This window comes from Schistocerca piceifrons, chromosome 1 (genome assembly GCF_021461385.2).
Source record: "Schistocerca piceifrons isolate TAMUIC-IGC-003096 chromosome 1, iqSchPice1.1, whole genome shotgun sequence".
Classification (NCBI taxonomy): domain Eukaryota; kingdom Metazoa; phylum Arthropoda; class Insecta; order Orthoptera; family Acrididae; genus Schistocerca; species Schistocerca piceifrons.
Genome location: NC_060138.1, coordinates 800,122,874 through 800,146,886, shown reverse-complemented (window position 1 = coordinate 800,146,886; position 24,013 = coordinate 800,122,874). Strand labels below are relative to the sequence as shown.

General features: G+C 37.9%; 1 protein-coding gene across 1 annotated transcript in view; it reads left to right on the top strand.

The window, feature by feature from the left end:
• Positions 1-24,013, top strand: part of LOC124789643 (beta-mannosidase) — a 244,783-nt gene that overhangs the window by 173,139 nt on the left and 47,631 nt on the right. The window contains exon 10 of the mRNA XM_047257076.1: positions 19,191-19,381. Coding sequence (XP_047113032.1) covers positions 19,191-19,381 — 191 coding nt within the window. The remainder of the gene's footprint in view (positions 1-19,190; positions 19,382-24,013) is intronic.

The following is a 24,013-nucleotide window of genomic DNA, read 5'->3' as shown; positions in this document are numbered from 1 at the left end:
GCACACTGGTTCCTACCCTCGATTTGTTCATCAAGACACTCTCTAAACTCCTCAAAGTTCATCGCAACATTTATGGTTCTGCATAAATATACAGTTCCATTTGGACAACATCCATACAATATTTTTTGTCTACAGATGGATAAATAAAATAAAATATCCAGATTTGTGGGGCATATGGATATGACAGTGGCCCATTGTGGACTGCATGGGAATGAGAGAGGGCAGACATATTCATTGTCAGGTTTCCATGTGTCATCCAACACCATTGGTCAGAGACTAACAGTAGCTGGATTAGGAAATTACCATCCCACGTGTACGTTGTTGTTAACACCACCACACAAAGAGGTGAATTTGAAGTGATGCTATGTAGGAAGCATGGACTGCTGATGAATGATTTCGCTTTGTGTTCAGCTATGAATCTTGGTTTTTGCACCACACCAGTATGGCGGCAATCTAACTAGAGACCCAATTCTTTTGTGCCATTGGAGAGCCAAAACAATGTTACTCCTGGCATTATGGTGTGGGGAACCATCAGGTATGACTTCAGGTCATGGATGGTAGTTATTAAGAGAACTCTGATTACACAACAGTATGTCATGGTCATCTTGTGTCAACATGTATCACTGCTCAGGCAGCAGTTATGGTGGTGCCAGTTTTTCAACAGGACAGTGCTGGTCCACATATTTCTTTTTGATTCTATGAACTATCTGCATGATGTTGAAGTACTTCCATGGCCGATAAGATTCCCATCTCTGTTCTCAATATAATATGTGTGGAACCAGCTCAGATGTCAACTCCATCCCAATGCCAGTATATAGGATATTGAGGACCAGTTACAATGCAATGTTTGCAGGATAGCTTGCCACAGGTGGGGGTACAAAAACTTGTCTCTCTCTCCCTTTTTTTATTTTTTATTTATTTATTTGTTTATTTTTTGTTGCAGGCAGAGTATAGCTGCCTATTGAAGCATGTGCTTGTGAGTTAATATTGGACAGTATAATAGTTGAAGTTGTTACAGTATACAGGCCCCTAACTGGGTAACTGGAAATTTGAATCATCACTGTGCTGTCTGTCCTCAAAGGAACTTGACAAGAAAATTGATCAAGAGATGCTATTAGCTGCTTGTAATTTAGTATCAGTCATAAATTTTCCTACTTGAGCAGCTCAAGACAGTAATATTGTGACATGTTATATCTTCATTCAACATCCTTGTCCAGTAGTGAGTGAATTCCCAGAAAATGATGCAGTTAGATTATAAAACTTAGCTACATTCAAATATACAATCAAAGAAGGCAGTGAGCATGATTAAAGACAAAAAATGTAAAATTTTAGAGAAAGCTGTGAGTGGTTTGATGTTTACAATGAGCCTAACATAAACTGTAAGTTAAGCATATTTCTTAAAAAATTTTGATTGGTAATGAAATTTAAAACCAATTTTTTCAAAGTAATGAATGAAACGTGAGAAAGCCTTCAAAGAAGCCTTGGATCAGTACAGCTATCAGGTTATCATCAGAACTAAAAATTGTAAATTTTCTAAATGGCTGGAAAAAGTAAGCAGTTTCATAATATAAAGTGTAATATAACATTTTAAGAAAAGTTATAAAAATACAGGAATATATTTTTTAGGCAGATCTTGTGAGAAATTGCCAGATCAGACAGTAAAGTAAGCTTTGGGAATAAATTTTTAATGGTAAGTGAGAAACTTGATTTAAGAAGCTCAAAAGAGAAAGAAGAACAGTATGCTGTAGAATCAGTAGAGAGAAAACTTAGTAATTTGAACATTTTTCACATATGCTCATCCAGAATAAGGAAAACAATCATGATATTTCAGAAGTAAAATTATAATCAATCATTAATTAAGGGTTGTTGTTGTGGTCTTCAATCCAAAGACTGGTTTGATGCAGCTCTCATTGCTACTCTATCCTGTGCAAGCCTCTTCATCTCCAAATTACTGCTGAAACCTACATATTTCCAGATATGCATATTCAATTCTTGGTCTCCCTCTATGATTTTTACATCCCACACTTCCCTCCAATACTAAATTGTTGATCCCTTGATGTCTCAGATTCAACCAACTCCTTCTTTTGCTCAAGTTGTAACACAAATTTCTCGTCTCCCCCAATTCTATTCAGTATTTCCTCATTAGTTACATGGTAGACCCATCTAATCTTCAGCATTCTTCTGTAGCACCATGTTTCAAAAGCTTCTATTCTCTTTCTATCTAAATTGTTTATCATCCATGTTTCACTTCCATACATGGCCACACTCTAGACAAATATCTTAAATCTATTTTCAATGTTAACAGGTTTCTCTTCTTCAGAAATTCTTTTCTTGCCATTTGCAGTCTACATTTTATATTGTCTCTGCGTCAGTTATTTTCCTACCCAAATAGCAAAATTCATCTACTACTGTAAGTGTCTCATTTCCTTATCTGATTCCCTTGGCATCATCTGCTTTATTTCGACTACGTTCCATTAATCTTGTTTTGCTTTTGTTGACATTCATTTTATATTTTCCTTTCAAAGCACTATCCATTTCGTTCAACAGTTCTTGCAAGCCTTTTGCTGTCTCTGACAGAATTGCAATGTCATCAGCAAACCTCTAAGCTTTTATTTCTTCTCCCTGATCTTTAATTCCTACTCCAAATTTTTCTTTGGTTTCCTTTACTGCTTGTTCAGTGTACAGATTGTATCACATTGGGATAGGCTACAATCCTGTCTCACTCCCTTCTCAGCCACTGCTTTTCTTTCATGCCCCTCGACTCTTATTACTGCCCTATGGTTGTAAATAGCATTTCACTCCCTGTATTTTACCACTGCACCTTCAGGATTTCAAAGAGTGCATTCCTGTCTACATTGTCAAAAGCTTTTTTTTAAGTCTACAAATGCTGTTAGTGTAGGTTTGCCTTTTCTAGACATATTTTCTAAGGTAAGTCATAGGGTCAGTACTGCCTTTCATGTTTCTACATTTCTCTGGAAACCAAACACATCTTCCCCAAATCTGCTTCTATCTGTTTTTCCATTCTTCTGTAAAATATCTTGCAACCACATTTTATTAAACTGATCGTTTGGTAACTTTTGCCTTTTGCCTTGTTTTGACTTAGATCTTTCAGAGTTTTGTCAAATTCTTTTAGCAGTTTTGTATCTCCCAACTCATCTACATCTACACCCACTCCCTGTCTATAATATTGCTTTGAAGTTCACCTCCCTTGTGTAGACGCTATATACTCCCTCCACCTCTCAGCTTTGCCTTCTTTGCTTAGGACTCGTTTATCATCTGAGCTCTTGATATTGATACAATGGCCTCTCTTTTTCCCAAAGACCTCTTTAATTTTCCTATAGGTGGTACCTAGTAGTGAAAATGCTTCTAAATCCTTACATTTGTCCTCCAGCCATTCCTGATTAGCAATTTTTCACTTTCTGTTGGTTTCATTTTTTAGACATTTGTATTCCCTTTCATCTGCTTCATTTGCAGCATTTTTAAATGTTCTCCTTGCATCAGTTAAATTCAATATCTCTTGTGTTGTCGAAGGATTTATAATTTTTTGTTTGTGATTGTTAATATATATGTGATTGTCCAAGAGCATCAGAATTAAAATAAAGGTATTTTGCTAGACAGTTTAAAATATGCTTTTGTTAGGCCTGTCTATAAGAAAGGTGACTCAACAGAAGTGCTGCCAGACAGTATAACTCCTTAGGGCCTACATTGTTCTCCAAAAGTTTCGAAAAGGTAACAGACTTCATAGTTTCACCTATGTTGCAATAATGGAATACTTAGTCACTCACTGTTTAGATTTGAAAAGGGCTGCTCCCCTGAGGCACCTATTTATACTGTCATCAACTGCATAGTAAAAGCTATAAATCATAAAATATGTCTTAATAAAACAATCTTGGCTGTGAAGTTATCAATACAGTGAAACTCCTGTTTTATGTTTTCATTTGGCCCAGACGTAAAAAATGCAAAATAGAGGAAAATGAAGAGGAAAATGTTAAAACCTCCCAAAATATGAGCAGAAACACATGTAATTGGCATATATGATTAAAAATTGAAATCCTCACCACTACTTTGTATAAAATCTGTCTAAGTGGAGTAAATTAAATGTACAATAGAATGTTTATACAACAGTCTGTGGTAATGAATTCCATCAGTTCTTAAAAAATCACAGATGTGTAACAGAAAGAAAAAACTAATCAAAGAATTGAAATTGGTATCTGGGTACAAGGAAATCAAGATATTTTGGTATGACCATGAATTATATGTTTAAAACATATGTTTTTGAGAGATCATCTTTCATGATCATCCAGAAAAAAAGCAAAAATTGATGAATATGTTGTATTAAACCAAAAACATCATAGCAGCTAAGTGGTTAAACTATAAGCATAAATGCGGACATCTGCTTTCGGTAATGAAAAACTTTGTCACCATTGCTGTTACAGTTAAATGCATTTTTTACAAGCTACTCTTCATATGTTCTTCACCATTAATTGTTATTTATGCTTGATGAGAGAAACAGAGATGTGAAAATATGATGTTCTTCAATTGATGTTACAAGCTTATTAGAAGTCGGGTCAGTAAAATATAAATGGAAAGAAAGCTCCAAGTGCTGCAATTTTGCTTCATGCCCTGTATCACTGGTAATGTATGTAGTTGTTGCAATTGTAGCGAGTCAGATTTGAACATAAAAGTTTTTAAAATGTGCTATCGCAAAAACCTTGTTCTATTTTTGCTGAATACAGTACACCAGAAATACATGCAAAGAGATGAGACTGAATTGTAATTGGCACAAGAAAAGGTGGTGGTTACTCCCCTTCATCATGTATTCGCTCAGTCCAGATCACTTTGCGTCAGCTGTCTTGTTTTTCCATTACTGCTGCAACCTAGCAGTAGTTGTATCATAATTGTGCAGTGAAGCTAAATGTGGCAAATTGTGTTGGCAACACTGATCATGGATTACATCAGCATTTTCTTTCTCTCTTGTTCCCCCTCTCCACAGTGGCTTAAAATGTTCCCTTAACTCCACCACCACCCATGGTGCAAACCATCAGTCTTTTGTGCCACTTATAACTTGTTCAGTCACATCAGATATCAATAGGAATAAAATGGGATGAAGTCAAGTGAGACGTCGAGTAAGAACTTAGAATCGAAGTAAACCTTACTTAGGAAGAAATGTAAAATTGGAGAACTTTTAGCATTGATCTTATGGGTTTCTCACAGGGGCTACGAATGTATGGTGTAGGATCGTAAAAAATTAAAAATCAGAGAATGTAAAATTGGCATTCTACTGGAATGTGTTTCATTCTTTTGGGGCATCATCGGATTGTCTATAAAAACAAGAAACCAGCCAATTAGAAACAAGTGGAGGAAGGGGCATAGTCCTATCTTGTATTGCTATGCAGGTAAAATGAACTAAAAGTGATACATAAAAGCAGTTGGATATGTAGCCCATCTATCGCATATAAAATGGAAAATGGATGCAAAAGTAACTACATATGTAATACATCTGTCATAAAAACATATAAAATGTAAAGTAAACCTATACAAAAGAAAAGAAAACCACCAGTATATTTTATAGTAGGTAGAAGAAGGTGGCAGAAAAATGTGTGTTACCTTGACAATGACTATTGCATGCTACCTTGAGTGCATCAGCTCACTTCACCACAGCAGTTCATTTTGCCTGTGTCATCGTACAAGATAGGACTGTGCATCTTCTGTTTGTTTCTAATGGATTGGTTTCATGTTTTTATAGACAATCTGATGATCTCCAAACCAGTGAATGTGTTACTTACATTTAATAACTTCACAACAAACACTGTTTTTATTATGAAATTATTTGAAACCAGTAGCTTTAGTGCCCTGCCACAGTGGAAAAGAAAACCCCAAAACAGTGAAATGTGTTATAAATATGTAATAACTTCACAACCAAGACTGTTTTTATTCTGAAATTATTTGTAACCAGTTGCTTTGGAAAGGAAAAATTTCTACTAAGGAAAGTAAGTACAGCACATTCCTGGTTCAGTTCCAATTTAACTCTTTGGTGGGCACATTTTTTGTAACAACTCAGAGGAGATAATTTTTTTGCTGTCCTATTAGGATTATGATCAACTGACTATATTTATTTTTTGGTAACATTGTTTTTGTGGTTTAGGACCAAAAATGATGGTGGTGCATATATTGTCACGTAGAGGAAGGTGTAAGATGAATGATGAACACTAACTTCACTTAATGAAGGTTTATTCAGCACTTGCACATACAAGAGTGTGGAGTGAACTGCCTCCGGCCAGAACACATACAGTATATATACAGCTACAGAACATTCCAGTATGATGATTCTTGCCATTTGTGGATACTTCTAGGATGTACTCGAACCGAGTACAGAAATGACCCTCCATGCAACAATCAAGTATCATAACCACTACACTACAGCAACTGCTCTACTCGGCATCTTCTGCAACATTGCTCCCTCGTTAAGAGAACAGCATCTCAGAGTTGCGTCCTCCTAGTCTGGGAACGAGTCATCGGTCCTACATACTCTGACTCCCGTTGACTGATGTTTGCCCTGGCATTGATCTTCTTAGAACTTCCCTTGCCACTATGCCCTTAATTACCTTTCCAATTGTTACCTGTTGTTGGAGCTTCGAATTTACCCTGGGTTGTAGGATCATTATTGGGCTTCATTCGAAGGACGTGGACTGTATCTCAGACCTTTCATTGTCTTGTGTCAGGGTCGAAATCTTCACTTTCATAAGTAACATCAGACAACTGTCTTATAATCTTACAAGGTCCAAAGTTGCGCCTGAGGAGCTTCTCAGAAAGATCAACCTTCTGAACAGCAGTGAAGATTCACACAAGGTCACCAGGCTGGCAGACAACAGGGCAGTGGCTTGTGTTATACCTTCGGTGATCATTTTCTTGAGCCTGCAGCATGCAGAGTTGAGCTAACTGCTGAGCTTCCTCAGCTCTGGTTAACACCTGGCCGATGTAGTCATCATCCACGTCATCATGATGTAAGGGAAACACAGTGCCCATTATCGTCGTCACCTCACGCCCTTGCACCAGGAAAAATGGTGTAAATCCTGTGGTGTCTTGCTTGGTGGTGTTGTAGGCAAACGTCAACGAAAGGTAGCACCTCATTCCAGTTGCTCTGCTCAACATTAATGCTCAACATTGACAAACATTGATAGCATGTTGGCCAAGGTCTTATTAAGGTGTTCAGTAAGCCCATTAGTTTGCGGATGGTAGGCAGTCATCATGCGATAAGTAATGTTGCACCAACGGTTTATCTCTGTCACAAGATTCCATTGAAAAATTTTCCCTTGATCCATAATTAATGACCTTGGGGCACCGTGTTTTAATACAGTGTCTTCTACAATGGATTTGGCTACGTTGAATGCTTTGGCTGTTTTCACGACTTTTCTAATGGCATAGCACATCGGATAATCAGTGGAAACAATAATCCATCTACTGCCACTAGCAGACATTGGAAATTGTCCGAGGAGGTCAATCCCAACGGGCTGGAAAGGTGTTTCTGCTGGTGGAATTGGTATGAGTCGGCCAGGTGGTTTCTGAGGAACTGCCTTTCTCCTCTGCCACTCCTGACAGTGTGACAAATAGTGATGGACACTCCTAAATAAACCTGACCAGAAAAATCTCCTACGGATCCTATCGTATGTCTTAATAAATCCTACATGTCTGGCCTCAGGTGTGCCATGGAATTTCTGTAGGACATCTAAGTGGATGTGTAGCCCCCTCTTTCCAAAAGGATCAAAGTTTTTCTTGCAAAATAATCCATTAACGACCTTAAATTGTTCTTTCACATCCTCTGACTGATTTAAGGCAAGCATATTTGAGATATCTTGGTATCCTTCTGCTCAGCAGAGAGATCCTGAGATCCTGGAGTGCAGCAAGACAGTCAATATTTTCATCAAAGTCTTGATGCTCTTGCACAGGGTTTCTTGGAGACAGTCGGCATCTTGGTGTTTTCTTCCATTTTTTTACACTATGGTAATGTCATACTCTTCAAGATTTAGCACCCACCTGGCGAGTCATCCTGTTGGACCCTTAAGACCTGTCAACCAACAAAGTGAATGATGGTCTGTAACAAATGTGCATGGCCTTCCATAGAGATACTGTCAAATTTTGCACATGGCCCAGATCACAGCAAGACATTCTCTTTCTGTAGTTGAATAGTTTCTCTTGGCTTTTGTAAGTGTCCTAGAAGCATGGGCTATAACCTTCTCTTTTCCATCCAAAATCTGCACCTGAACAGCATCGATCCCATACCCACTGGCATCTGTGTGTAGTTCTGTAGGTGCTCTCTCATCATACAGACCAAGTACAGGGTCAGTCGTCAGAGCTTTTTACAGCACATTGAAAGAATTTTGTTGAGCACCACCCCAGATAAATTTAGCATCAGCTTTTAACAACTCTTGGAGTGGCTTTGCTTTGATACAAAAGTCTTTGATAAAATGACGGCAATGAGAACACAATCCAAGGAAGCTTCTCACATCTCTAATACTTTTAGGAATAGGAAATTCTTTTATAGCTCTTCTTTTCTGGGTCTGGCTGCACACATTTGTTTGACACAAGGTGCCCAAGTATTTTGATTTCTTTTGCTCCAAAGAGACACTTTCTTGGATTTAGTTTCAGTCCAGGTTTTTGGAGACACTTAAGAATGGCTCTCAGTCTTTTTATGTGTTCATCAAGTGCCTCTGAGAACACTATAATGTCATCTAAATAACAAAGACACGTCATCCACTTCAGGTGACTTAGAAGATTATCCATCATTCCTTCAAAAGTTGCTGGTGCATTACACAAACCAAATGGCATTACCTTAAACCAATACAGGCCCTCAGGGATGATGAATGCAATTTTCTCACAATCATCCTCATCTACTTTGATTTGCCAGTATCCTGAGTACATGTCCGTGGTTGAGAAAAACTTAGCCCCCTTCAGACAATCTAGTGTATCGTCAATTCATGGGAGGGGTAAACGTCCCTTTTAGTTATCTTAATAAGCTTCCTGTAATCAGCACAAAAGCGCCAACTGCCATTATTCTTCCTGACGAGAACCACTGGTGACGACCATGGCCTCTGTGAAGGCTGAATGATGTCATTCTTCATCATTTTCTCTACCTCGTCATGAATTATTCGATGTTCCGTTGCTGACACATGGTATGCTCTCTGGCTTATTGATTGATGATCTCTAGTGTTAATCTGGTGCTTCACCATTGATGTGTCTAATTTGTTCTTCACCTGTGGATTGAAGCATTCAGAGAACTCTTGAAGAATGGCAAGTAGCTTCTTCTGTTGTTCCTTAGTGAGATCTAGTGATAGTCGAGCTAGAATATCTTGTCTCATTGTGGTAGCACTAATTTTGCCAACAGACTCAGCATCGAAGGTTTCTATGACGCTCAGCTGTTCTTCAATTAACAGCTCAGCGTTTGCTATGCACATGCATCTTTGAAGGATCTGCGGTTCTCGGTGACAGTTAACTATCCACAATTCACTAAATCCATTCTTAAATGAGATGACAGAGGCTGGGATGACCAAGTTATTCTTCAGTGGTATGCTTCTCTTACATTCCACTACAAGATCCATGGGCTGATGCATGGTATGACAAATGACAGCTACCTTTTTAGCACTGACTGCAGGAATGATCACTTCATCCAGCACACATAGTCTCCTCTACGTGACAATATATGCACCACCATCGTTTTTGGTCCTAAATCACAAAAACAAAGTTACCAAAAAATAAATATAATCAGTTGATCACAATCCTAATAGGACAGCAAAAAAATTATGTCCTCTGAGTTGTTACAAAAAATGTGCCCACCAAAGAGTTAAATTGGAACTGAACCAGGAATGTGTGTTTTCCTGTTCACAGTATCTCATCTGATCTAGCATAATCTTCAAGCGACCACAACCTATAATTGTTTGAGAAGCTTGCAAAAAGTCCCATCCGAGAATGACATCATAACTACGCTCTCGTAAGATGATGAATACTAAGGGTTGTGTATGGCCACTTAAACTCACACCAATGACACATCTTCCTGTAGTTTTTACACATTTCCCATTAGCCACCTTCAGCAGAGATGTTTCGTTGTCGATGAATACGGTTTTCCACAACTGGCGACGGTACTTCTCCGAAATGACTAAATATGATGCTTCAAAGTCCACAAGAGCTTGGGCTGGTCAGCCATTCATGAGGATATCAACATAATTTCCTATTATTTTTGTAGTGTTCAATGGCGGAGGATTTTTGTCTTTGGCGGCCTCACCTCCAAGGAAGGTTGCACCCTTTAGTTTTCCAGGTTGCGGTGGCTAGGTGATTGGCTGGAGCTTCTAAACGGCAATTGAGACCTTGATCGGAGTGTTGGGGAGTGCCCTCTCCAGCAGCTAGCTTGAGGTGATGGTGACCTATGTCATCCTGCACCCACATCTTCTTGTTCATCTTTGTTGTTCCGCAGTTGGCGTTGGCTAAGATCATCCTGCTGTCTTCTGGTGCGAGTGTCATCAAATATCCGCCACCTTTCTCAACAAAAGCACACCACATGTCCTGGTCATCCGCAGTGGAAACATACTGGTTGGTTATCCTGGATCCTTCCAGACATCAGTCTTCCTTGGTGCCCAAACAGGTTTCTCATGCAGCATTGTAGGAACATAAATTCGCCTGGGTCTCGACTTTTTTACCATTTTATAGGGAAATGAAGGACGAGAGATTGGGTTCAATGTCTGTTTCACTTCCTCCCTTATGATCTGTTGAAGTGTCTCAGTATTTTGCTCGCTGTTCAATCCAAGTGCCTTCTGGTGAAGAACTCTTGTGACATCAGTTCTTCCTCCATCACAAACATCAATACACTGTTTGGAAGCTGTTCAAACTTCTTGCGTGTAATTCTTTTTTGATGCATTGTCTCTATACACTGGCACCATTTTATGAAGTTGTCTGCTGTCAAACCTCCTTCAGGAGTAGGGCTTGATACATATCCTCAGCAAAACCCTTCATGAGATGTGCAACCTTATCTACCATATTTTTCTACTTGGAGGGCACTGCCAAGCAATGATATGAGAATAATGAGAAGTTCAGAAGCAATGTACTACCACAAGATGTCAGGAATAGACAGAGGTGGTAACATATATTCCCAAAAGCTTTGGGGTACCCATATGTTGATGGTAAGTATACTTCCCAAGGACCACAAATGACAGATTAATTCCGTGGGAAGTATACTTTCCAAGCCCCTTCCAGGAACAACTTTGATGATAACCATATTTCCCAAGAACAATTAAAACTGCCTTGTTTGGAGGGATATATACTTCCCATAGTCCTGAAGGCTATACTTGACAACAAACACGAACTGCTGGTGCTGGTGCAGCAGACTGCCACTAGATGCCAGGAGTATACAGAAGTGGTAACACGTATTCCCTTAAATGCTGTAAAGAAATACATTTAGTGGGAAGTATATCCCCCACAGGCCACAAAAGGGTTAAGAAACAGAATACAGAAAGTTACACTTGCCTGTTGTAACAACATAACATGGGACAGCACATTAATAAAAAATAACAATGAGCATTCCTCAAGGTTCATTCATAGGTAAATTACTGTCCACGCTCTATATTAATGATTTACCATTTTATTTGAATCAAAGTACAGTATTAGTCATTTTTGCATGTGATTCTAGCGTTATTGTCAAGCCAAAAGAAGATGTATCAATCAAGAAAGCACTAAATGGCCATTTTGTTAAAGTTATTAAATGGTTTCCAACCGTCACACTGACTTTAAACTTTGAAAAAACATAGATTATACTGCAGAAATCTAGGATGGAATAATGACAATATTTTGAAAATGAATGATTGCTACTCACCATGTAGTGGAGACATTCAGGTTGCAAACAGGCACAACAAAAAGACTGCTAGACGAGTAAGCTTTCGGCCACACAACACACACATACCCACACATTTGTGTGACTTGCATTTGCATGAATGTGTGGAAGTGTGTTGTCTAAATTCAGAAGAAAGCCTTTTGACCAAAAGCTTACTTGTTTAGCAGTTTTTTTGGTGTGCTAGTCTGTGACTCAATATCTCCACTATATGGTGAGTAGCAATCTATTCTTTTAATAATCTTGTCGTAGATCATCCTGTTTCTCATTCTCAAAAATACCCTACCTTCTCTTAATTAAGTGTACAAACAAAAATTAAGAGTAGACAGTTAAGTTCTTGGGTGTGTATAATGGTGAAAACTTAAACTGGAAAAACCACATGACAGACCCAATTTTGAGGGCATGGAAAATAAATGAATTAACATTTTGCATGTTTTCATTCACTGATGTCCTACATTATAATGTTCTGGTGCCAACTCCTTGCTCAGGCAAAAGTCTTTGTTGTACAAAAGAAAGTAATTAGAATTGTATGTGGGGTTTCAAACACAATACAAATATCTGTTCAAGAAATTGGGAATGTTAACTATGGCCTCACAGTACATTTATTCACTGATGAAATTTGCTGCCAGCAGCTCATTGCTGTTTGAGAGTAATGCTCTTTACAAATATGATATAAGAAAGAAAATTGATACACTTTATTTAGCACAGACGTTAGTTAGATTTATAGTTATACACAACATTTTGACAATCTGTCCAAGGACATAAACTGATACATAACAGAAGTGTTTTCAAATGTAGGTTGAAGTTATTTCTATTTGTGTCTGTAATTGTTTGTTCAGTTGACACATTCAACATTGTAACATTGATTGTGAATAAAATCTATGGAATGTAGAATGAAATAACGTGTAGTCAAACCTAGATTAGAAACAGTTCAGAAAAACAGTGTATAGTCACCTTGCAACTTGAAAGAGATTTTGTCTTAATAAATGGTGATACTTTCATTCTAATTCAGGCCAGTCATTTCACAACATAGGGTTGGGACTGTCTCTGTGTAATGATTCCAAATGGCATGGAAGACCTTAACACTTTTGTTTTTGAGGCTTTCTTTCAGATACATGAAAATTATTCCCAGAAAAATTTCAGTTACTGGCTATCAAACATGTGATTAAATTTTATGTATATTTATATGGGAATCTCCTTGTTACTGTGCCACCATACACCATGCCAATAAACTGTTACCCTTCTTACTTCTTCAGGATCACATTCCTAAAAAGTTGTCATTGCAGCGTTGATCATTCAGAAGGACTTGGCCATTTTCTTTATTGTCAGCTTTATAACAAGCTGAATTTCCTCAACTTCTGTTTCTTCTTTATTACTGATCTCATTGAAAACTATTAAATCTTCATTGCTCATATCCTCAGAATGAGAATTTAGGCTGGCACACATATTCTCTTCATCGACATCAGTAAATCCAGTCTGCCATCCCAAGTCCACAATTTCTCTCGTCACAATGCACATATCAGTGATCACTTCATCTTGTAGCACTGGCATGGCATTGGTGCACAGTTTCCTCTATACACCCGCCATACATTTCTGAGTGATGTCAGTCTAAGTGTATCTAATAACATCAGTCACCACCTTAATCTTAAACTGTCACCCGGAAATCTTGATAGTAAGTTCATCACTCAAATCATATTTTTCTATGTCATTTGAGAAAATTTTATGCAGATAGTATGCCTTGAAAGTAGAAATAACTCCCTGGTCCATGAGTTGCAGCATAGAGGGGGGAGAGGGGGAGTGGAGGGGGGGGGGGGGGGGGTAGGCTGGCAGAAACAGACACTTCAATATTTTTATGTCAATCAAAGTGGAAAGTGGGTGGCTGGGAACATTATCAAGGCAGAGAAGAATTTTTGAAATGATTTTTCCTTTCTCACAATAGACTTCAATTTTCTATTTATTTAATTAAAAATAGTCATGGAAAATGTAAGAAGTATTGAACTCTCAGCCTGCTCATGTCAGTGCTCTTGAATGCCCTAGGATTTTGAGGGTAGTAGATTATAAGGCATTTTAATTTGCAGTCCCCTGCAACATTTCCTCCAAAAAGAAGGGTGTCTCAGTCTTCAGCAGCCTTAAATCCTGGTGTTATTTTTTCTTCAATAGAAATCCACTGTTTCACAGTATAGTCTTTTTCTGTTACAATTTCTTTAAATATCACTCTGAATTCCTTAGCTCCAGTTTCATCTGTCACAGCTGCCTCTCCTGTCATTTTAATGTTGTGGAGGCCAGAATGATGCCTGAAGTTATCAGACCTACCTGAGTTGGCCGAGAAACCATCCTCTTCTTTTGTTTAATCTGCATACAACATCTTGGCTTTAGCCTGAATGGGAGCTCCAGAGAGAGGCATGAACTGTTGGTTGTGGTGCTCAATCCAATGGCTAAGCAATTTTTCCATTGCTTCCAATGAAGGTCTGGTCACTCTAGCCACACTTAAGTTAGTTGAAAATTGATCATTTTTCGAATTGATTCTGTATTGCCATGAATAGTTCTTACAGTGGATTCACAAAGTCCACTGTGATCCAAAACTTCTAACTTTGTTTCTACTGAATACAGCCCCTGCACAAGCTTCATTCCCTTGACAGCCACCCTGTCTTTCCTTTTACACAACATGCAGCTTCACAGCTTTATCGACCTGAACTGATGATTCATATAATGACAAACACAACAGAAGATAATCGTTGAGGTGCACTAACTTCCATGTACTGTTAACAAATAGCAGTGCTGGTCTTTTTAAGTCACATATATGTGAAAATGCAGCTAATCAGTTCACTTGTAATGGGTCTATCTGTATGCTTATTATTATTTTGATTCACATAACCCTCCCTTACCATTAATTCTCATTTCTTTATATTGTGTTATGTCTTTTGAGTACTGAACTTCCAACTTCAAGCTACTGATTACCAGTCATTTATTAATATAACGACAGTGTGAAATGTTCTACAAGTGACACTGACATACTGTTTTTTAGATAAACTGTCTCCTTTCTGTAATCCTATTTCAGGTCAGCAAAATTATTCCAGTGAATTGATTTCATCTCTGAAGTATGATTCAACATTACATGAAAGATTTTCATCCATGATGACTGCTGTAATCTTATCATTTTCCAACCTCAAATTTCTTTATATGCTGAACTAGGTGGGTCTCAGAGGATATCAAATACGGTGAACGCGTCGGATGAGCCAACAATTTGTGCCTACATCCATACCCCACAAACCATTTTGAAGTGGAAGGCAGAACTTCCAATTCCTGTGTTTGCTCACTACTGAAGTACTTCTGTGAGTAGGTGTACTGTTCCGGTGGTAGATGATTCTTTTTTCCCCCTTTCAATCCAGGCCTCTTCTCGCTTATTTTGTAAATGACATCCCAGGTCCTTGCAAAGTGAAGATGAATATGCACATATAAAGAACATTTTGGTACCAAATTCTCTGAGATGCTCTAGTTCCCATAACAACTTGATACTTCTTTTCATCTATTTCCTAAGTATCAGAATTTATAATATAAGAGAAGAGTATGTACTTTGGACATAATTTATGGATCATCATAGCAGACACAATAGTTGGGTTTCCAATGTGCTTATTTTACCATTTCAGTACTTGTCTTATTTCCCATCAAGTGAATCACAGTACATAATCAATTTATTAAAAGGCTGTATCATAAAGATAATGTTTCAAAATGTTGTATTCAGTTCAAGGTACAATCTGGTCTTGTACCGTGAGCCACAGTTAAAAGTAAGTGACAAGTTGCATACAGTGAGGTGACAAAGGTCATGGGGTAGTGATATGTACATATACAGATTGCAGTAGCATCGTGTACACAAGGTGTAAAAGGGCACTGCATTGGTGGGGCTGTCATTTGTACCCAGGTGATTCATGTGAAAAGGTTTCCAACATGATTATGGCTGCATGATGGGCATTAACACACTCTGAACACAGGGTGGTAGTTGGAGACAGATGCTTGGGACATTCTGTTTTAGAAATTGTTAGGGAATTCATAATTCTGAGATACACAGTGTAAAGAGTGTGCTGAGAATAATTGATTTCAGACATTACCTTTCATCACAAACCACAAACAAAGCAGTGGCTGATGGCCTTCACTTAACTATTGATAGCAGTGACATTCTCGTAGAGGTGTCAGTGCTAACGCACAAGCAACACTACATGAAATAACAGCAGAAATTGATCTGAGACACATGACAAATACATCCATTAGGACACTGTAAAAAATTTGGAATTAATGAGCTATAGCTGTAGATGACCGACACGAGTGACTTTGATAATTCTATGATATTACCTGCAGTGCCTCGTCTGGACTTATGGCCATATTAGTTGGACCATAGATGACTGGAAAACAATGGCCTCATCAGATGCATCCTGATTTCAGTTGGTAAGAGCTGAGGGGAGGGTTTGAGTGTGGTGCAGACCCAATAAAGCATGGACCCAAGTTCTCAATATTGCACTGTGCAAGCTGATGGTGGATCCATAATCATGGGGGCTGTGTTTACATGGAATGGATTGGGCCCTGGTTATGTTTAGCTATTTGTAGACCATTTCCAGCCACTCATGGATTTTATGTTCCCAAATAATTATGAAACTTTTATGGATGACATTGTGCCATGTGACTGAACCACAGTTTTCACGATTGGTTTGAAGAACATTCTGGACATTTCGAACAAATGATTTGGCTATCCAGATCACCTGATACGAACCTCAATGAACATTTATGGGACATAACTGTGATGTCAGTTAGTGCCAAAAATCCTGCACTAGCAATACCTTTGCAATTATGGATGGCTATAGAGGCAGCATGGTTATTATTTCTGTAGGGGACTTCCGACAACTTGTTGAGTCCATGCCACGTCGAGTTGCTGCACTACACCAGGCAACAGGAGGTCCAGCACAATAGTAGGAGGTATTCCATGACTGTTGTCAACTCAGTGTATTGTGAATGGACTTTTATGTTAAACACAGGGCTAATAACTTGAACCTCCAAATAAACACACACAGATGAAATTTTTCAGGTTAACACATTTGGCCTAAAACTTACATTAATAAACATTTAAAAGCAACTAATTACTTTAATTTTTAAGCATATGTAGCATTTCTATATTATTAATCTCTATTACCAATATCACCAATGGGCTCAAGATACAATTATTAACTTTAATTTTATTTGTGCATATAGAGTTGGAATAACTTTGAATTAAGAACTTACTTGTATATAAACTTGTATATAAACTGGTATATATATTGTATATAAACTTGTATGTAAACAATGTAGGAAACTGGTGTAATTGCTCCTAGCTTCAGCAACAGCAGCTGGCTACAGCCCTATCAAAGTGGGCAAACTGTGGTGTGAGAAAGACTGATGTTAGAGAGTAAACACTATATAAGTCTGGCTCAAGATACGTGTTGGCTCAAAATACAAGCCTCTCCCTAATGTCACAGTTTATTCTTCCTGAGGCTTTTACTGCAGTATACAGTACAATTCACAAAAAGGTTATATTGATTTACATGGATTTAGTCACATTTAGTGATTAAACGCATATCTTGGAGCTGCAAGACACTTTGATACAGCTCATTTTGCAAAAGAAATGTGTGGCTCTAAGTTATGGAAATTGTCTGTAATTTTCTTTAAAAGAAACTAATGTTACCTTCTAAGTATTTTCAAACTTATGTTCTGCTGTATTTTAAAATTATAAAAAGCATATTTGACTTTTTAGCCTACGAGGGTGGTTTGAAAAGTTCTTGGAATCACCACGAGAGGTCAGCACTAGCACAACAAGATGTTCACATGATATTCATTGGATCATTGCCTGTAAACACGTGACATGTCAGTGCTCTTGGAAAAGATCTGTGGCAGTGACATGGTTCTGTTGTTGTTCCAGTGTAGTGATTTGCGAAGGTGGAAAAAAAGGAGATTTGAGCAATGATTAAGTACTGCATAAAGAAAGGTACAAAAGCAAAGGACATTCAACCTGATTTCCAGAATACACTGAGGGACTCTGCTCCTTCATATTCAACTGTTTCCAAGTGGACAAATGAATTTAAATTTGGTTGGGAGAGCTGAGATGATGATCCATGCAGTGGTAGGCCAAGATGTGTCACTCCTCCACAAATCACTGCAAAAGTGCACAAAATGGCCATGGAGGATCGCTGATTGAAAGTGTGTGAAACTGCTCATGCTTGCCAGATATCATCTGAAAGGGTATATCACATTTTAACTGAAGAATTAGAACTGAAAAATTATCTGCAAGATGGGTGCTGCGGCTCTTGATGCTGGATCAAAAACGCATAAGAATGGGCATATCGGTACAATGTTTGACCTGTTTTAGGAGAAATGAACAAGATTTTTTGCGCCAATTTTTGACCACAGATGGAACTTTGGCGCACTACTATACCCCAGAGACAAAACAACACTCAAAGCAGTGGAAACATGCTGAGTATCTGCCACCAAAGAAAGCAAAGACAGTTCCTTTGGTGGGAAAGATCTTGGCATCAGTCATCAGTGTTCTGTTTACAGATTATCTCCCCACTGGGCAAACAATTACTGGAGAATACTGTGCTAACCTCCTGAACAAAATGCAACAAAAGATACATGAAAAGTCCAGGTTTAGCAAGGAAGAAAGTCATCTTCCATCAAGACAATTCACACCCTCAACATGTGCTATCACCATAGCAGAATTACATGAACTATTGAATTGTTGCCACACCCACCTTATTCACATGATATGGCTCTGTCAGACTTCCAGCTCTTCCCAAAACTGAAAATGTTTCTTGGTGGACGAAGGTTCACTTCAAACGAAGACACTGAAACATAGTTGGACCAAGGTCATAATCTACAAGGAGACTACATTTAAAAATAAAAAAAAAAGTTTCATTGCTGTAAGTACTTTTTTCTATTCTGTTGCGAGAACTTTTCAAACCACCCTTGTAGATATTTCAGATTGAAACACAGTAACTCCATACAGTAAGCTTTGTATGTTGTGAGTCTGATGTTGAGAAAGTGTTCTGCTAAACAAAGTAACAGTACAATAGAAATTATGAATTCCTTTATTAATTTTCATTCTGTGATCATAATGTAATTACTTTAAATAACTTGACATTGATAGAGTAGGAACAATATTTTGTGATCATTTAATGAAAATAAATAAATAAATTTGTATCCCTTCAGGATCACTGTCACATCTTGTAAAACAACAAACATTTCATGTATTGTTATTTCAATATTACAAGTGATTATTTCCATGGAAATTTTGTTCCAGGTATGGAACCTATTCAAATTTCACACTGTACCAAACAGAATATGTCCAGTTGTATGTGGATACTGTACGAAAAACAGCAAAATTACTGGATTCTGAGAGGCCATTCATAATATCCAGCCCAACAAATGGGCTACAATCAGAAGCTGAAGGTTACATAGCTGAAAATCCTGGGAGTTCTCTTTTTGGTGATGGTATGTTTGCAGAGTCATGGCATGATTCAACAATAATAAACTACTGTCTCTAAGTTTCTTTGTACCAAAAGTAGATTCACTTCACTGACTTCTTATCTTAGCTATTACAATTCATCTTCTGGTGTTAACATTTACCACACACTTCACTTATGCATCTGTATGTTTGTCTAATATTGATTTAGTCAATGTCCAGGTCATAAGATATGAATTAGTCACCCATTTTTTGAGTTATATTTACTTGAATGGCAATGACAAAATATTGGAAATTGTATGACAGTACAAAAGAATTAAATTTGACTCATTTTCTCCCATATATCAATCTTGTGTGATAAAACTACATAAACTCATTTTTCCTTTCAGTTCTGATTTAGAGATTTAATGACTTTAAATGAGAAAACCACAGCAGTTACAACCTACCATCACATTTGTAAATTCAGAGAACAGGGAAAATTAAATAGTAATGATTTTCAGTTACCCCTACATATTATGTCTCTTGCTGTATCTCTATCCAGTTTTAAACATTATTTAAAAAAAAGCAATCTCACATCAGAGGTACCAGTACAGTGTATCAGTGTGTCCCATTACAAATCAAGCACTGATAGTACCTATAGTAATGTGATACATCTGTCTGCGTTTGTTGAAGTTCTGTGATTTCCTGATGATACATTATGTGTAGCACTTTTTGTAGAAGTATCTTTAGATTTTTCAATGTTCTATATTGATAAGAGGCAACCGCCTTGCCACAGTGGTTACACTGGTTCCCGTCAGATCGCCAGAGTTAAGCGATGTAGGGCATAGCCGGCACTTGGATAGGTGACCATCCAGGATGCCATGAACTGTTGCCATTTTTCAGGGTGCACTCAGCCTCGTGATGCCAATTGAGGATCTACTTTACCGAATAGTAGTGGCTCCGGTCAAAGAAAACCATCATAATGGCTGGGAGAGCGGTGTGCTGACCACACGCCCCTCCTATCCACATCCTCAGCTGAGGATGACACGGTGGTCAGATGGTCCAAATGGGCCACTTTTGGCCTGCAGACAGAGTGCCTATATTGATAAGAGAAGCTGACTTTTCTTATTGTGTAAGCTTCTTTTGTTTTTATGGAAAGCTCCTGGTGTATTACGATTGTTAACCTGTGTGTTGTGCAAGGTATACAATTTTTTCTTTACCCATTTATTATTGCAACTGTGTTTATAATTGTTAAGCAGCTCTGTTTTTCAGAAACATTTACCCTAAAATAGGCCTAGGGTAAATATTTAAAATTCACGAAGTTTGGGCAGACAGTGTTTTAATGACACTGAATGCTTATGGAAATTAGTTATGCAAATTACATGTAGCTGTAGGCAATGGTGTTTGTGGTGTGATGAAATGAGGGGCAATAAATCAGAAATGCACAACTACAAGAATCGATGCAGCTGATTGGGTGAAAGCTTACTGAGTTGATTCTTGAAGCTTTACATTTCCAACAAAACTCTTCATCCAATGACACAATCTTCACATTTGTCTGAGGAGCATTGTGCATGACATCATCCTCAATGGCATAGTTGGTGTTACAGTTCATACTGTTCGCAGCACCAGCAATAACCAATACATGATATTCTTTTCCAAATTATTTACCCAGAGAGTCTAAATCATAGGTGTCATCACTGAGCCCTGAACTTTGCTTAAAATGCCACTTACCTAGTATTCACTACCCCAGGGAGTTCTTTACTTGCTCAGAAATTTCACTCCTATGACTACTCTCTAGCAGAAGGACTTTGTAATCTTTTCAAAACATTAAATACAACTAACCTCAGCTTGAACTTCTTCTACTGTCTTCTCATTGTGTTCCTGAATTCTTTCAAGTGTATGCATACTTTTGTCCAGTCTCCATAGGAGTAAAGCTGTTGGAAGAAATCTAGACAAAAATTAGCAGACTTGCGGCAACTGTTGAACTTCTTCATGATCTGGCAGGTTTGACCACAATCCAGTCATATATACTGCTGCTAACCTTACAGCTGTCAACTGCATCTCCCAACCTTTCTAATTCTGTCTGTGTTATTGCTAAATCATCTTTAAGCTTTCAGAACAGGATAGGTGTGGACAGTAATTCATGTGATATTGGAATACATGCCTTATCTGAATATTACCTTGAGCAGTTAGATAAACAACTCATGACTGTACTATATTTCTTGGTAATAAACAAACCCAAACTTCTATATGTAATTACTGTGGAGGGGGGCATCAATAGGCATAAAGGTGTTACAGCACCATTTAATACAGATTTTAAGACAAATATATTAATGGTACGCCTATAATTCCATTTAGGAAGGGTGACAAGAAGCAAAGTTGCAAATTACCTGAGCAGTTAATATCAAACTTTAATCTTTGAGATAAAATGTGGAGCATGAACAGATAAAATTCGAGAGCATTCTAAAATATTTTGTGGTCATGTGTGGGCTGCACAAGGCTATGAAAAATTGGAAAGACCTGTCACAGATCAGTATTAATATTAGGAAGTTTTTACAAAATCAAAGCGACCTTTACAACAGATTTAAATTAAAAAAAAAAAGCTTTATTGACTTACAAATGTTGTACGAAGACAAAATGAGCATAAAGATAACTAGTAAGGAAAGGTCACTCTTGCCCATCAAAGGATTTCTTCTGAGAACTAAAAAATTTTTGATTTTATTCTCTGTGTGTCTGTAGATGACTCAGTACTTTTGCTGCTCTGTGAGTGGTCCTCATGAGCATAAGGACAGCTATGCAGTATATACCATTAATCATTGATTTGCAAGTAAAATTCTCCCTGTTGATCTTAAGAAATTAAGCTCTTATGTCAAGTCACTAAATGAATCAAAGCTATCTAGTGAGACATTCAGTAATCATACTGGAACTAAAATGGAGAGGTAACTCTGAAAAGGCTAAAATACTGAATTCTATCTTGCAAACTTGTTTTGCTAAGGAAGACTGTATTTTGGTTTCTTCATTCAATTGCCGCACAAATTTTGAAATGTCAGAACTTGAAATAAGTGATTGCACTATAGAAGACCAACTGTAATTACTTAACACAGGTTGGACTTGATGGGATGCTGCTGTGAGCTCTTATAGATAATGAGAAAGAACTTGCTAGCCCTCTAGCAGTAGCTCTTAGGTTGTTGCAACAATGAAGTGTGTGGATTGCGTGGCAGAAGATGCATAGCATTCCTGTTACCAAGAAGAACCATTGAACACATTTGCATAGCCACACATCTCTATTATGGACACAATCTGTTCTAAAATCGAGGAACTTATTTTATTCTAAGCATTATGATATTTTCAGAGATTGAAAATCTGCTCTAAAGGAATAAACATGTTGTTGTTGTTGTTGTTGTGGTCTTCAGTCCTGAGATTGGTTTGATGCAGCTCTCCATGCTACTCTATCCTGTGCAAGCTTCTTCATCTCCCAGTACCTACTGCAGCATACATCCTTCTGAATCTGCTTAGTGTATTCATCTCTTGGTCGCCCTCTACGATTTTTACCCTCCACACTGCCCTCCAATGCTAAATTTGTGATCCCTTGATGCCTCAGAACATGTCCTGCCAACCGGTCCCTTCTTCTTGTCAAGTTGTGCCACAAACTCCTCTTCTCCCAATCCTATTCAATACATCCTCATTAGTTATGTGATCTACCCATCTAATCTTCAGCATTCTTCTGTAGCACCACATTTCGAAAGCTTCTATTCTCTTCTTGTCCAAACTATTTATCATCCATGTTTCACTTCCATACATGGCTACACTCCATACAACTACTTTCAGAAACGACTTCCTGACACTTAAATCTATACTCGATGTTAACAAATTTCTCTTCTTCAGAAACGCTTTCCTTGCCATTGCCAGTCAACATTTTATATCCTCTCTACTTCGACCATCATCAGTTATTTTGCTCCCCAAATAGCAAAACTCCTTTACTACTTTAAGTGTCTCATTTCCTAATCTAATTCCCTCAGCATCACCCGACTTAATTTGACTACATTCCATTATCCTTGTTTTGCTTTTGTTGATGTTCATCTTATATCCTCCTTTCAAGACACTGTCCATTCTGTTCAACTGCTCTTCCAAGTCCTTTGCTGTCTATGACAGAATTACAATGTCATTGGCGAACCTCAAAGTTTTTATTTCTTCTCCATGGATTTTAATACCGACTCCGAATTTTTCTTTTGTTTCCTTTACTGCCTGCTCAATATACAGATTGAATAACATTGGGGACAGGCTACAACCCTGTCTCACTCCCTTCTCAACTGCTGCTTCCCTTTCATGCCCCTCGACTCTTATAACTGCCATCTGGTTTCTGACCAAATTGTAAATAGCCTTTCGCTCCCTGTATTTTACCCCAGCCACCTTCAGAATTTGAAAGAGAGTATTCCAGTCAACATTGTCAAAAGCTTTCTCTAAGTCTACAAATGCTAGAAACGTAGGTTTGCCTTTCCTTAATCTATTTTCTAAGGTAAGTCGTAGGGTCAGTTTTGCCTCACGTGTTCCAACATTTCTACGGAATCCAAACTGATCTTCCCGAGGTCAGTTTCTACCAGTTTTTCCATTCATCTGTAAAGAATTCGTGTTAGTATTTTGCAGCTGTGACTTATTAAACTGATAGTTCGGTAATTTTCACA